The sequence below is a fragment of the Bombina bombina genome, chromosome 1 (assembly GCF_027579735.1).
Source record: "Bombina bombina isolate aBomBom1 chromosome 1, aBomBom1.pri, whole genome shotgun sequence".
NCBI lineage: Eukaryota > Metazoa > Chordata > Amphibia > Anura > Bombinatoridae > Bombina > Bombina bombina.
This window is the reverse complement of record NC_069499.1, coordinates 1,289,728,220-1,289,744,732: the sequence shown is the minus strand read 5'-3', so window position 1 is coordinate 1,289,744,732 and position 16,513 is coordinate 1,289,728,220. Positions and strand designations below refer to the sequence as shown.

General features: G+C 38.9%; 1 protein-coding gene across 1 annotated transcript in view; it reads left to right on the top strand.

Annotated features, from left to right (window-relative positions):
• Positions 1-16,513, top strand: part of WDR88 (WD repeat domain 88) — a 77,851-nt gene that overhangs the window by 33,143 nt on the left and 28,195 nt on the right. Inside the window, 1 exon segment of the mRNA XM_053719238.1 lies at positions 1,214-1,277. Within this exon segment, the coding sequence (XP_053575213.1) occupies positions 1,214-1,277 (64 nt within the window).

Genomic DNA, 16,513 nt, shown 5'->3' with positions numbered 1-16,513 from the left:
GGCAAACCAAGCTGGTGTCACAAAAATAAATCTCAAACGTATTCTAAGTATAATTCAGTTTATTGTGTGATTTAATAGGAAACAACATGTCACTGTGGTCACCTTCATCTACGCATTACACGCCCACAACAGGTTTCGTGCAGAACAGAGGGATTTAATTTAACACATATTTAGCTTATAGTATTTCTCTACATGATAGTACTAACTATAAAGGTGAAATGTTTTTAAAGTGGACACACTTTCCAAAGAAGGAGTTAGTCATTTGTTAAGTTGTACAAATTCACAAACAAATAAGCGTATGTAATCTAATCTTTGATATATTCTTGTGATGATGTAATAGACATTTTGAAAATTGTTCACATTGCAGTGAAAACGCACTAATGAAAAACCTTTCTTGCTTACAGTGACTTGATGACCTGAAGTTATAACTCTGCAATAAATGTGAAATATATTCAATTACATATTTACATAGGCAGTGAAATCAAAGAGCCGAAAATTATGCAAAATATCCAAAAATTACACTATTACATAGTGATGACTCACAGAACTAATGTTAATAGTCAGGATACCCATTGGAGGAAAACAACTCAGAAAGATGACTGCCTGTTTGTGACTTTAAAGCGATATGAAACCCAAACATTTTCTTTCCTAGTTCAGCTAGAGGATACAATTTAAACAACTTTCCAATTTATTTCCATGATCTAATTTTGCTTCGTTCTCTCTCTTGGTATACTTTGTTGAAAAGCATACTTAGGTAGGCTTAGGAGCTGGGAGCTGGCTGCTGATTGGTGGCTGTACACATATGCCTCTTGTTATTGGCTTAACAATTGTCATCTAGCTCCTGGTAGTGCATTGCTGATCCTTCCATAAATGATAAGAGAATTCAATAAAATTCATAATAGAAGGGAATTGGACCATTGCTTAAAAATGTATGCTTAGTCATGAGAAAAAAATTGGGTTTCATGTCCCTTTAAGATAAAAAAAAATACTCAAACAGGCTTAATTAAATATAGCTCCAATGAAATAACAGTTTAACTGCTGAGCCATTTACACCACCCTGTTCTGAGCTGTTTTGGAGCTTTAGATGGTGCGCACATGAAAGCCCTACTGTAACATAGCGCCGCAGAATCTGTTGGCGCTCTACAAATAACTGATAATAATATATTATTGTATTACGTTTTGTATGTGGTTTATTTGTCCTTTTGTATTCTAGAATGGTTACGTCATCTTATGATAAAACTGTGAAGGTTTGGGACATGGAAAGTGGGAAAGTGCTTGTACGTATTGCTAATGTGATGCCTTTATTATCATTTTGTGAATTTTTACATAACGTTTAGAATTTCCTTATAATTACACGCTGCCACAGGCATCATTATGCAGCTGTAGGCCTAATATCTGCAGCACTTTTACCTTCTGGTTTTACAATGATTAAAAAAATTGCCTCATCATTTAATTGTATTTAAAACTGCATACACCAAAGTGATTCAATAAGTAAATTAAACAATTAAAGGGACAGTCAACCCAAAAATTACTTTAACTTATTTAGATTAGTTAAATAACGATCTTTACAGTAAACTGTAGACAAATTTTCATCTAAATAAACTTTGGCAGAAAATACACTTACTGATCTCATCTGGCCTTTTTGAAATGGCCGCCTGACCCCTCCTCCTCTGACGTCTGCCAAAAGCTTCCACTACAGGATCCTTTCCTTTCTTCTTGTGCCTGCGCGCTCCTGCAATTTCAGCTCTCTAGCAGCTGTTCATACCCGGCACTCACTGCCTTTCATCCATGCTGTGCGTTTTGTGTTACAGAGAATGAGAGGCAGTGAGTGCCGGCAGGCGGTGATGTGATGGTCTGTGCCCCTGTTTTAAGATTGCTTTAATACTCCAATGAGATTATAGAGAAATATTTTATAAAAGCAGCTTCAGTTTGCCCCAACATTGAGATGCACGTGAAAAAGTCCCGCCTTGTATGCCTAACTACTGCTTGTCTTTGCGGAGCCTCTCACCTCTCCTTTATTGCCCTGAAGTGCCCCCTCTCACCCTTTCTGTTATTCATGGTTTTATTTGCCAGTTACATACACGTGGCACTGACAGAATTATCCCAGATATGTTACTAACTGTAACCAAACTATGTGCAGTGAGTGCAGACATGGTGTAGTGAGTCTGTATCACACGTTAACAGCACAGCAACCAAACCAATAGCACATGCAGATACCAGCCTCACAAGCATATCCGTGGGCACGCAGTCACCTTGGTCCAACACCCTATTTCTCTTGTAAGGTGTATCCAGTCCACGGATCATCCATTACTTGTGGGATATTCTCATTCCCAACAGGAAGTTGCAAGAGGACACCCACAGCAGAGCTGTAATATAGCTCCTCCCCTAACTGTCATAGCCAGTCATTCTCTTGCAACTCTCAACAAGCTAGGATGTTGTAGGAGAGAGTGGTTAAATATAGTTAGTTTATTTTCTTCAATCAAAAGTTTGTTATTTTTAAATAGTACCAGAGTTGTGCTATTTTATCTCAGGCAGTAAATAGAAGAAGAATCTGCCTGAGGTTTCTATGATCTTAGCAGGTTGTAACTAAGATCCATTGCTATTCTCACATATGTCTGAGGGGATTACACAGATGAGGTAACTTCAGCGAGAGAATGGCGTGCAGTTTATTCTGCTATCAGGTATGTGCAGTTATAATTTTTTCTAGAGATGGAAAACACTAGAAAATGCTGCTGATACCGGATTAATGTAAGTTAAGCCTGAATACAGTGATTTAATAATGACTGGTATCATGCTTACTCCCAGGGGTAATACCCTTATGATATTTACAATATAAAACGTTTGCTGGCATGTTTAATCGTTTTTATATATGCATTGGTGATAAAACTTTATTGGGGCCTAGTTTTTTCCACATGGCTGGCTTAAATTTTGACTAGAAACAGTTTTACTGAGGCTTTCCACTGTTATAGTATAAAAGTTACAGTTGGTGCAGTTAAAATTACAAACTGTGACATCCAGCTTCCCTCAGGAGTCCCCTGTATGCTATAGGACATCTCTAAAGGGCTCAAAGGCTTTCCAAAGTCGTTTATTGGGGAAGGTAGGACCACAGCTTGCTGTGGCAGTTGGTTGTGACTGTAAAAAAAAAAAAAAAAAAGAGGCTATTTCGTTTTTTTGATCCGTTTTTTTTTTAACTAAGGGGTTAATCATCCATTTGCAAGTGGATGCAATGCTCTGCTAGCCTATTACATACACTGTAAAAATTTCGTTTGATTTACTGCATTTTTTCACTGTTTTTCAAATTCTGACAAAATTTGTTTCTCTTAAAGGCACAGTACCGTTTTTTATATTTGCTTGTTAACTTGATTTAAAGTGTTTTCCAAGCTTGCTAGTCTCATTGCTAGTCTGTATAAACATGTCTGACATAGAAGAAACTCCTTGTTCATTATGTTTAAAAGCCATGGTGGAACCCCCTCTTAGAATGTGTACCAAATGTACTGATTTCATTTTATGCAATAAAGATCATATTCTGTTTTTAAAAAAAAATTATCACCAGAGGAATCTGACGAGGGGAAAGTTATGCCGACTAACTCTCCCCACGTGGCAGACCCTTTGACTCCCGCCCAAGGGACTCACGCTCAAATGGCGCCAAGTACATCTAGGGCGCCCATAGCGTTTACTTTACAAAACATGGCGGCAGTCATGGATAATACACTGTCAGCGGTATTAGCCAGACTACCTGAATTTAGAGGTTAGCGAGATAGCTCTGGGGTGAGACAAAATGCAGAGCATACTGACGCTTTAAGAACCATGTCTGATACTGCCTCACAATATGCAGAAGCTGAGGAAGGAGAGCTTCAGTCAGTGGGTGATGTTAATGACTCAGGAAAGATACCTGATTCTAATATTTCTACATTTAAATTTAAGCTTGAACACCTCCGCGTGTTACTTAGGGAGGTTTTAGCTGCTCTGAATGACTGTGATACCATTGCAGTGCCAGAGAAATTTTGTAGACTGGATAAATGCTTTGCAGTGCCGGTGTGTACTGATGTTTTTCCAATACCTAAAAGGTTTACAGAAATTATTAATAAGGAATGGGATAGACCAGGTGTGCCGTTCTCGTCCCCTCCTATTTTTAGAAAAATGTTTTCCAATAGACGCTACCACACGGTACTTACGGCAGACAGTCCCTAAGGTGGAGGGAGCAGTTTCTACTCTAGCAAAGCGTACTACTATCCCTGTCGAGGACAGTTGTGCTTTTTTAGAGCCAATGGATAAAAAATTAGAAGGTTACCTTAAGAAAATATTTATTCAACAAGGTTTTATCCTACAGCCCATTGCATGCATTGCCCCTGTCACTGCTGCTGCGGCGTACTGGTTTGAGTCTCTGGAAGAGGCTTTACAGGTAGAGACTCCATTGGATGACATACTTGGCAAACTTAGAGCACTTAAGCTAGCCAATTATTTTATTTCTGATGCCATTGTTCATTTGAATAAACTAACGGCTAAGAATTCTGGTTTTGCTATACAGGCGCGCAGAGCGCTATGGCTTAAATCATGGTCAGCTGACGTGACTTTAAAATCTAAGCTACTTAACATTCCCTTCAAGGGGCAGACCTTATTCGGGCCTGGTTTGAAGGAGATTATTGCTGATATCACGGGAGGAAAAGGTTGTGCCCTTCCTCAGGACAGGTCCAAATCTAGGGCCAAACAGTCTAATTTTCGTGCCTTTCGAAACTTCAAGGCAGGTGCGGCATCAACTTCCTCTAATAATAAACAAGAGGGAACTTTTGCTCAATCCAAGACGGTCTGGAGACCAAACCAGACCTGGAAAAAAGGTAAGCAGGTCAAAAAGCCTGCTGCTGCCTCTAAGACAGCATGAAGGAACGACCCCCTATCCGGTAATGGATCTAGTAGGGGGCAGACTTTCACTCTTCGCCCAGGCGTGGGCAAGAGATGTTCAGGATCCCTGGGCGTTGGAAATTATATCCCAGGGATATCTTCTGGACTTCAAATCTTCCCCCCCCCCCCCAAAAGGGAGATTTCACCTTTCACAATTATCTGCAAACCAGATAAAGAGTGATGCATTCTTACACTGTGTACGAGACCTCCTAGTTATGGGAGTGATCCATCCAGTTCCAAAGGAGGAACAGGAACAGGGTTTTTACTCAAATCTGTTTGTGGTTCCCAAAAAAGAGGGAACCTTCAGACCGATTTTGGATCTAAAGATCTTAAACAAATTACTCAAAGTTCCGTCGTTCAAGATGGAAACTATTCGTACCATCCTACCACTGATCCAGGAGGGTCAATATATGACTACAGTGGATCTAAAGGATGCTTATCTTCACATTCCGATACACAAAGATCATCATCGGTTTCTCAGGTTTGCCTTTCAAGACAGGCATTACCAGTTGTAGCTCTTCCCTTTGGATTAGCTACAGCCCCAAGAATCTTTACAAAGGTTCTAGGGTCGCTTTTGGCGGTCCTAAGGCCGCGGGGCATAGCAGTAGCCCCTTATTTAGACGACATCCTGATACAGGCGTCAAACTTCCAAATTGCCAAGTCTCATACGGACGTAGTACTGGCATTTCTGAGGTCGCATGGGTGGAAAGTGAACGAGGAAAAGTGTTCTCTATCCCCACTCACAAGAGTTTCCTTTCTAGGGACTCTGATAGATTCTGTAGAAATTAAAATTTACCTTGACGGAGTCCAGGTTATCAAAGCTTCTAAATTCCTGTTGGGTTCTTCATTCCATTCCGCGCCCTTTGGTGGCTCAGTGTATGGAAGTAATCGGCTTAATGGTAGCGGCAATGGACATAGTGCCGTTTGCACGCTTACATCTCAGACCGCTGCAACTATGCAGGCTCAGTCAGTGGAGCGGGGATTACACAGATTTGGCCCCTCAACTGAATCTGGACCAAGAGACCAGGGATCCTCTTCCCTGGTGGCTATCTCGGGTCCATCTGTCCAAAGGTATGACCTTCGCAGGCCAGATTGGACTATTGTAACAACAAATGCCAGCCTTCTAGGTTGGGGGGCAGTCTGGAACTCCCTGTAGGCTCAGGGATCGTGGACTCAGGAGGAGTCTCTCCTTCCAATAAATATTCTGGAACTAAGAGCGATATTCAAGGCTCTTCAGGTTTGGCCTCAGTTAGCAACTCTGAGGTACATCAGATTTCAGTCGGTCAACATCACGACTGTAGCTTACATCAACCATCGAGGGGGAACAAGAAGTTCCCTAGAGACTTTAGAAGTTTCAAAAATAATTCACTGGGCAGAGATTCACTCTTGCCACCTATCAGCTATCCATATCCCAGGTGTAGAGCACTGGGAGGCGGATTTTCTAAGTCGTCAGACTTTTCATCCGGGAGAGTGGGAACTCCATCCGGAGGTATTTGCACAACTGATTCTCCGTTGGGGCAAACCAGAACTGGATCTCATGGCGTCTCGCCAGAACGCCAAGCTTCCGTGTTACGGATCCAGGTCCAGGGATCCCAAGGCGACACTGATAGATACTCTAGCAGCGCCCTGGTCTTTCAACCTGGCTTATGTGTTTCCACCGTTTCCTCTGCTCCCTCGACTGATTGCCAAGATCAAGCAGGAGAGAGCATCGGTGATTCTGATAGCACCTGCGTGGCCACGCAGGACCTGGTATGCAGATCTAGTGGACATGTCATCCTTTCCACCATGGTCTCTGAGACAGGACCTTCTACTTCAGGGTCCTTTCAACCATCCAAATCTAATTTCTCGCACGAAAGCCTGTCACCAGGAAAATTTACCATAAGGTATGGCGTAGATATCTTTATTGGTGTGAATCCAAGGGTTACTCATGGAGTAAGGTCAGGATTCCTAGGATTTTATCTTTTCTCCAAGAAGGTTTGGAAAAAGGATTGTCAGCTAGTTTCTTAAAGGGACAGATTTTTGCTCTGTCTATTCTTTTGCACTAGCGTCTGGCAGATGTTCCAGATGTTCAGGCATTTTGTCAGGCTTTAGTTTGAATCAAGCCTGTGTTTAAACCTGTTGCTCCACCATGGAGCTTAAACTTGGTTCTTAAGGTTCTTCAAGGAGTTCCGTTTGAACCTCTTAATTCCATAGATATCAAACTTTTATCTTGGAAAGTTTTTTTTTTTTTTTGGTAGCTATTTCCTCGGCTCGTAGAGTCTCTGAGCTATCTGCCTTACAATGTGATTCTCCTTATCTGATTTTTCATACGGATAAGGTAGTCCTGCGTACCAAACCTGGGTTCTTACCTAAGGTGGTATCTAACAAGAATATCAATCAAGAGATTGTGGTTCCATCCTTGTGTTACACAATCTGGACATGGTCTGTGCTTTAAAGTTTTACTTACAAGCCACTAAAGATTTTCGTCAAACATCTGCTTTGTTTGTTGTCTACTCTGGACAGAGGAGAGGTCAAAAGGCTTTGGCAACCTCTTTTTCTTTTTGGCTAAGAAGCTTAATCCGCTTAGCCTATGAGACTGCTGGACAGCAGCCTCCTGAAAGGATTACAGCTCATTCCACTATAGCTGTGGCTTCCACTTGGGCCTTTAAAAATGAGGCTTCTGTTGAACAGATTTGCAAGGCGGCGACTTGGTCTTCGCTTCATACTTTTTCAAAATTTTACAAATTTGATACTTTTGCTTCTTCGGAGGCTATATTTGGGAGAAAGGTTTTACAGGCAGTGGTTTCTTCCATTTAAGTTCCTGCCTTGTCCCTCCCTTCATCCGTGTACTTTAGCTTTGGTATTGGTATCCCACAAGTAATGGATGATCCGTGGACTGGATACACCTTACAAGAGAAAACACAATTTATGCTTACCTGATAAATTTATTTCTCTTGTGGTGTATCCAGTCCACGGCCCGCCCTGTCATTTTAAGGCAGGTAATTTTTAAATTTAAACTACAGTAACCACTACACCCTATGGTTCCTCCTTTCTCGGCTTGTTTTCGGTCGAATGACTGGCTATGACAGTTAGGGGAGTAGCTATATTACAGCTCTGCTGTGGGTGTCCTCTTGCAACTTCCTGTTGGGAATGAGAATATCCCACAAGTAATGGATGATCCGTGGACTGGATACACCACAAGAGAAATAAATTTATCAGGTAAGCATAAATTGTGTTTTCTTTCATGTAATTAGCAAGAGTCCATGAGCTAGTGACGTATGGGATATACATTCCTACCAGGAGGGGCAAAGTTTCCCAAACCTTAAAATGCCTATAAATACACCCCTCACCACATCCACAATTCAGTTTTAAAAACTGCCTCCCATGGAGGTGGTGAAGTAAGTTTGTGCTAGATTTCTACGTTGATATGCGCTTCGCAGCAGGCTGGAGCCCGGTTTTCCTCTCAGTGTGCAGTGAATGTCAGAGGGATGTGAAGAGAGTATTGCCTATTTGAATTCAATGGTCTCCTTCTACGGGATCTATTTCATATGTTCTCTGTTATCAGTCGTAGCGATTCATCTCTTACCTCCCTTTTCAGATCGACGATATACTCTTATATACCATTACCTCTACTGATTCTCGTTTCAGTACTGGTTTGGCTGTCTACTATATGTAGATGAGTGTCTTAGGGTAAGTAAGTCTTATTTTATTATGACACTCTAAGCTATGGTTGGGCACTTTCTATGTAAAGTTCTAAATATGTCTTTAAACTTATATTTGCCATGATTCAGGATAATCAGTATTCCTTTAAAATCCAGACTGTCAGTTTCATTATTTGGGATGATGCATTTTAATTCAATTTATTTTTCTTTACCTTGAAAATTTTCAATTGATCATTTTTCCCTGTGTGCTGTTAGGCTCGCGGGGGCAGAAAATGTTTCTTTTTATTGCGTCATTCTTGGCGCTGACTTTTTTGGCGCAAAAATTTCGTCATTTCCGGCGCCGTAGTTGACGCCCGAAGTTGTATTCTGTTAAAACGTCATTTTTGACGCATGTGTATTCAGACATTTTTTTGCGCCAAAATATGTGGGCGCCGGTTCTGGCGTCAGAGGATGTGGCGTCATACTTGGCGCCAAATATATGGGCGTTGTATTTAGCGCCAATAATGTGGGCGTCATATTTGGCGCCAAAAAATGTGGGCGTATTTTTTGTTCCACTTTTTTTCCTCACATTATTTAAACCTCACTTTTTTATTGCTTCTGGTTTCTAGAAGCTTATTTTTTTGCATTCTTTTCCCATTCCTGAAACTGTCATTTAAGGAATTTGATAATTTTGCTTCCTGTTTCAAAACAATCTAAGGGATTCCTGTTGACTGAGTTCAGTCCTACCAAAGCTAAGTTCATTTATTTTAAATGTTATGAATGTTTATCTTTAGCTATGGTTTGTAATAAGTTATCATGATAAACTTTTACATGCAGAATCCATTAGTATTTATGCTTTATATATTGCTATTCTTTTTACATCTTGTGTACAAGAAATACTTAGAAGATTTATAAGAATATTTTTCTGATTCTATTTTAAAGGCTTTGTCTGACATCGTGCCTTCTAATAAAATTTTTAGGTCTTTTTCAAACTTCTTTTTTATTATTGAAGTTTCAAATGACCAACAACATACTGATTTATCCTTCTCTGATGATGTTTTTTCTCATTCAGTATTTTCTTCATCAGATATTGACACTAACAAATCTACTTTTTTTTTTTTTTTTTTATTAAAGTACATTTGTTCTTTGTTGAAAAGGTGTTGATTATTTTGGATATTAAGGTAACTAGTTCTTTTTCAAGAGTAGCTAACACTATTTCTGCTTATTTATTCTTCTGTGTTTTCAGAGGTTTTTTTCCAGTTCCTTATACTAGGGAATGGAATAGGCTGAGAATTTTCTTTTATTCCTTCTTCAAAGGTTTTAAACTATATTCTTTGCCGGCAGTTAAATTCAATTTGGAGGGTTCTCCAATTTATTGGGGCTATCTCTACTCCTACTAATTATGCTATTGTTTCTATAGCAAAATAGTATTTATTTTCCTTTAGATGGTTGTATCTTATTTATGGAAAATTATTTAGTTTCAGGTACTTTTCTTGGACCTGTGATTTATTTGGATGATGTTGCAATTGTTTCATTTTTTCTGTTTACTTTAAGATCAAGTATCAGATTATGATTTATTTTAGCATTGTTAAAGGGACAAAATTTACTAGACTAGGTGCTGTTGCATTTGTCTTGTTGTTTTGCATTTATTGATTAAGCAAGTCCAGTGTATTGACTGGTCCTTTAACTGGACTATCATGCTAATAATTGCATTTGTGTCTTTATTTTATTGAATATTTTCGCAAATGAGGTTTAATCCATGTCTTTAGCTGTTTTAGCTAGAAGAATTTTGTGATTTCTAAAAATCCATATTTCTTTTGTTCTAAGATAATCAATTATTTGTTTTATAATTGGATTCAATTCTTAACTGTTACTCTGGGCTTCAAGATTGAGTTCTAAGACTAAAACTTTAAGCTTATACTAGTTTGGTTGTTCTTATTAAGGAACAAATTCCTGAATTCTTTCCCAAGTAACATGTTTTTAATTGGAAATTTTTCAGTTCGAAATCAGCTCCCTAAAATTGCGATGTACGTGCCGTATTCCAGCTTGGCTGGCAAGGGGCAGGTTAAGACTTTTTTTAAATGTATTTGGTTCTATTCGGTCCAAATTTCTTTGATTTTATTCCAGTAAGGCTAACACTTTCTTTAAGTGTGTTTCGGCCCTATATATTTTGGGTACTGTTGAAGCATGACTGATCATCCGTGGGGTTCAAGCGCTGCTCAGACCTGGAATCTTCTGGGGTATTTCTTCCAGTTCCATTTTTAGGAACTGGGTTTTGGAGTTTTATTCAAACTATTCTGCCTTTTTTTGGTCAGTGATAGCATTATTTGTTTTCATTAGATACAATAAATGCATATTTTCATTTTTCTGTTTTCATTCAGATTATTTTCTGAGGATGCGGAATCTCATATGATTCACTTTGTTCTTCCAGGACATAGTTAGAGGATCTTTTTTTCAAAAGCTCTTGATTCCTCACACAAGGGTCACCTTTTGTAGGTTTCCAGATAGTTTGTGTCACTGTCTTTGTCTCTATCAGACAAGGGACAATTTTATTGGGTTCCGTCTGTCGGTACCTTTTAGTCTCTATTATTTCCTTCAATTGCTATATATGCATAGAAGTTTTAGGTCTTATGGCCACAGCATTGGATTCAATTCCCTTTGCTCATTTTCAATAGAAAGAACCTTTCCAGTCTTTTATGCTGAATTATGGTGCAGGGATTCTAGGATTTCGCATTTTAAATCTTTGAATCCTAATATTTATCTCTCTTGATTTGGTGGTTAAGATCACCATCATTTAGTTCTACAGGTCTCTTCGTTTCTTTCAACCTGGACCATGATCTCTACAGATGTGAGTCTTTTTGGTTGGGAGGCTGTCTGAGGATCTCTATCAGCACAAGGGGTTTGGAAATCTCAGGAGGCGAGATTACCATTTGATATTTTAGAACTCCGTGCTTTCTCAGAGTTTTTCAGTTGGTTTCTTTTTGAAGAAGAGACGTTTATTGTTTTTCAGACAATATCACAACTATGGTGTATGTCAATCATCAGGGTAGGACTATCAGTCCTTAGGCTGTGACAGAAGTGTCTCGGATATTAGCTTGGGCTAAATCCAGCTTCTATCTAAATTCTGTGGTTTTTTTCCCAGGTATAGATATTTGGGAAGCGGATTATCTCTGTTAATCAAGCTTTATATCCGGGAGAATGGTCTTTCATACCCAGATATGTTTTTCAATTTTTCAGATGTGAGCATTTCTAGAAATAGATCTGTTGGCATCTCATCTGAATAAAGAACTTCCCAGTGGCCTATTCAGGTCTGGGGATCCTCAGGCGGAAGTAGTGTATGCATTGACATTTCTTTGGAATTATCTTTTTGCCTATTTCTTTCCGCCTCTAGTTCTTCTTCCAAAGTGATTTCCAAAATTCTTATGGAGTATTTGTTTGTTATGCTGGTGGCTCCAGCATGGCCTCTCAGGTTTTGGTATGCGGATCTCATTCGGATGGACACTTCCGTTTAAACCAGACCTTCTTTCTCAAGGCCCATTTTTTCCATCAGGATCTCAAATCATTAAATTTGAAGGGATGGAGATTGAACGCTTGATTTTTAGTCATAGAGGTTTCTCTGACTCATTGATTAATACTATGTTTCAGGCTCGTAAATCTGTCTCTAGAAAGATTTATTATTGAGTCTGGAAGACCTACTTTTCTTGGCATTCTTTTAAAATTCATAGAATTTTATTATTTTTTCAGGTTGGTTTGGATAAGGTTTTGTCTTCAGTTCTTTGTTAGGACAAATCTCTACTCTTTCTGTTCTTTTTCACAGAAAGATTGCTAATCATCCTGATATTCATTGTTTTGGACAGGCTTTGGTCCGTATCAAGCCTGTCATTAATTCAATCTCTCCTCTTTGGAGTCTCAATTTGGTGCTGAGGGCTTTATAGGCTCCTCCGTTTGAAACTATGCATTCTCTGAACATTAAATTACTGTCTTGGAAAAGTATTGTTCCTTTTGGTTATTTCTTCTGCTAGAAGAGTTTTTGAGTTATCTGCTCTTTTTTGTGAATATCCTTTTCGGATTTTTCATCAGGATAAGGCAGTGTTACTTCCTGATATTCATCATTTTGTTCAGGTTTTGATTCGTATCAAACCTGTCATTAAGCCAATTTCTCCACTTTGGAGTCTTTGGTTCTGAAGGGTTTTCAGCCTCTTCTATTTGAGCATATGCTTGCTCTGGACATTAATTTTCTTTCATGGAAAGTATTGTTGTTTTTGGACATCTCTTCAGCTAGAACAGTTTTTGAATTATCTGTTCTTTCTTGTGAATCTCTTTTTTCTGATTTTTTTTTTCATCAGGATAAGGTGGTTTTTGCTGTCCTCATTTCAATTCTTACCTAAAGTTGTAAATTCTAACAAACATTAGGGAGGAATTATTGTTTTCCTAAGACTTCTTTGGTGAGATTCTTACTTTCTTTGGATATGGTAAGAGTTTTTGAAATTCTATGTTGAAGCTATTCAGATTTCAGATAGACGTATAGTCTATTTTTTTATCTTTTCTGGTCTTAGGAAGGTCAAAAGGCTTCTGCCATTTATTTGGCATCTTGCTTAAACTTTTGATTCATCATGCTTATTTGGAGTCGGGTGGATTCCAGCCTCGAAGGATTACGGCTTATTCTACTAGGTAAGTTTCTACTTCCTGGGCTTTTTAAGAATGAAGCTTCTGTTGATCAGATTTGCAAAGCAAAGACTTGGTCTTCTTTGCATATTTTTACTATGTTCTACCATTTTGATGTTTTCTCTTCTTTAGAAGCAGTTTTGGTAGAATGGTACTTCAGGCAGCTGTTTCAGTTTGATTCTTCTGCTTATAATTTCAGTTTTTTTCATTATAAAAATTGAAACTTTTTTGATTTGGGTAGTGGATTAATTTTTCAGCGGAATTGGCTGTCTTTATTTTATCCCTCCCTCTCTAGTGACTCTTGCGTGGAAGTTCCACATCTTGGGTATTTGCTATCCCATACGTCACTAGCTCATGGACTCTTGCTAATTACATGAAAGAAAACATAATTTATGTAAGAACTTACCTGATAAATTCATTTCTTTCATATTAGCAATAGTCCATGAGGCCCACCCTTTTTTGTGGTGGTTATGATTTTTTTGTATAAAGCACAATTATTCAAATTCCTTATTTTTTTGATGCTTTCGCTCCTTTCTTATCACCCCACTTCTTGGCTATTCGTTAAACTGAATTGTGGGTGTGGTCAGGGGTGTATTTATAGGCATTTTAAGGTTTGGGAAACTTTGCCCCTCCTAGTAGGAATGTATATCCCATACGTCACTAGCTCATGGACTCTTGCTAATATGAAAGAAATTAATTTATCAGGTAAGTTCTTACATAAATTATGTTTTCCCCACATTGCAGGAAAAATGTATTTGGGAATAGGAGAGAAATCGGAGTTAGGAGACTTAAGGAATTTAAACTGATCTTACATGGGCACAATTATTGTCAAATACATAAAAAGGTCCCTGGTAAAAGGTTTGCCCTGTGCATGTGTTCATTGCTAAACGGTGCTTGTTATTTAAATAAGGTTTAAAAGGGTTGAGGGAAACAGCTGTTAACGTGTGATACAGACTCACTACACCACACCAAGGTGACTGCGTGCCCACGGATATGCTTGCGAGGCTGGTATCTGCATGTGCTATTGGTTTGGTTGCTGTGCTGTTAACGTGTGATACAGACTCACTACACCGTGTCTGCACTCAATTTGGTTACAGTTAGTAACATATCTGGGATAATTCTGTCAGTGCCTCGTGTATGTAACTGGCAAATAAAACCATGAATAACAGAAAGGGTGAGAGGGGGCACTTCAGGGCAATAAAGGAGAGGTGAGAGGCTCCGCAAAGACAAGCAGTAGTTAGGCATACAAGGCGGGACTTTTTCACGTGCATCTCAATGTTGGGGCAAACTGAAGCTGCTTTTATAAAATATTTCTCTATAATCTCATTGGAGTATTAAAGCAATCTTAAAACAGGGGCACAGACCATCACATCGCCGCCTGCCCGGCACTTACTGCCTCTCATTCTCTGTAACACACAACGCACAGCATGGATGAGAGGCAGTGAGTGCCAGGTATGAACAGCTGCTAGAGAGCTGAAATTGCAGGAGCGCGCAGGGACGAGAAGAAAGGAAAGGATCCTGTTAGTGCAAGCTTTTGGCAGACGTCAGAGGAGGAGGGTCAGACGGCAATTTCAAAAAGGCCAGATGAGATCAGTAAGTGTATTTTCTGCCAAAGTTTATTTAGATGAAAATTTGGCTACAGTTTACTGTAAAGATTGTTATTTAACTAATCTAAATAAGTTAAAGTAATTTTTGGGTTGACTGTCCCTTTAACTGAAAGACTACATTTATTTTGGTCATACTCTCAGCAGGTGACAATATAAATATTGGGTAAGGCATAATAATGACTTGTTAATTGATTGCCATTAATTTGTGGCTTTATGGAACTTGTGGGCAAGAAGCAAATTGGTTAAACGTAGATCAGTTGAAATATTATTGGATATATATTATTTTACATGTACAGCATGTGATCATGAGTATAGAAGGCTAATGTTATTCTATAATTGGTATATTTTCACTAAAATATGTTAATATAAAACAGTGTTAAAACACACTTGTGGTTAGTTTTTGAAGCTTGTACAAGATGTGAAATATGGAGATTAAATTAACCAAGTAGATATCTGAAATGTAAAAACTTCTTAAATACCCCTAGCTCATATTTTCCAACATTTGAAAGCAAAAAAAAAAATGTCCAGGTTTACTATGAAGTAGAGCAACCCCCTTTTATGGTTTGCATAGCTCAACCCACTCATATCCACTCCAAAAAGCACATACAATACTAATAGTATAATTTACCATACTAGAAGGCATAGGACAGTCAAACTGACTTGAACCATGATTCAGACAGAGCATTTAGGGCCAGATTACGAGTGGAGCGCTAACGCTGTAAAACAAAATGTATGCTTACCTGATAAATGTATTTATTTCCGGATATGGAGAGTCCACAACGTCATCAATTACTAGTGGGAATATCGCTCCTGGCCAGCAGGAGGAGGCAAAGAGCACCACAGTAAAGCTATTAAGTATCACTCCACTCCCACAATCCCCAGTCATTAGACCGAAGGGAAATAGAAAAAGGAATAACACAAAGGTGTATAGGTGCCTGAGGTTTAGTAAAAAAAGAACTGTCTTAAAATAAGGGTGGGGTCGTGGATTCTCCATATCCGGAAATAAATTTATCATGTAAGCATAAATTGCTTTTTTCTTTCCTAAGATATGGAGAGTCCACAACGTCATCAATTACTAGTGGGAAACAATACCCAAGCTAGAGGACACAGATGACTAGGGAGGGAGAACAAGACAGGCAGACCTAAACAGAAGGTACCACCGCTTAAAGAACCTTTCTCCCAAAAGAAACCTCAGCCGAGGCAAACATATCGAATTTGTAAAATTTGGAAAAAGTATGCAGAGAGAACTAAGTTGTAGCCTTGCAAATCTGTTCCACAGAAGCTTCATTCGTGAAAGCCCAAGAAGAGGAGACAGTCCTCGAAGAATAAGCTGTAATTCTCTCAGGAGGCTGCTGACCAGCAGTCTCATAAACAAAATGAATTATACTTCTCAACTGGAAAGGAAAGTAAGTAGCAGAGCTTTTCAGAGAAACAAACAAACAGGGCAGAGGACTAGCGAAAATCCTTAGTCACCTGTAGGTAAAATTGTAGAGCACGCACAACCTCCAAGTTGTGCAACAAACGTTCCTATGAGAAAAAGGACTAGGACATAGAGAAGGAACAATAATGTCCTGATTAATATTCCTATCTGAAACCACTTTCGGAAGAAATCCCAACTTAGAACGATGAACTGCCTTATCAGAATGAAAGATAAGGAAAAGCGAATCACACTGCAAAACCGAGAGTTCCAAGACTCTCAGAGCAGAAGAGATAGAAACAAGA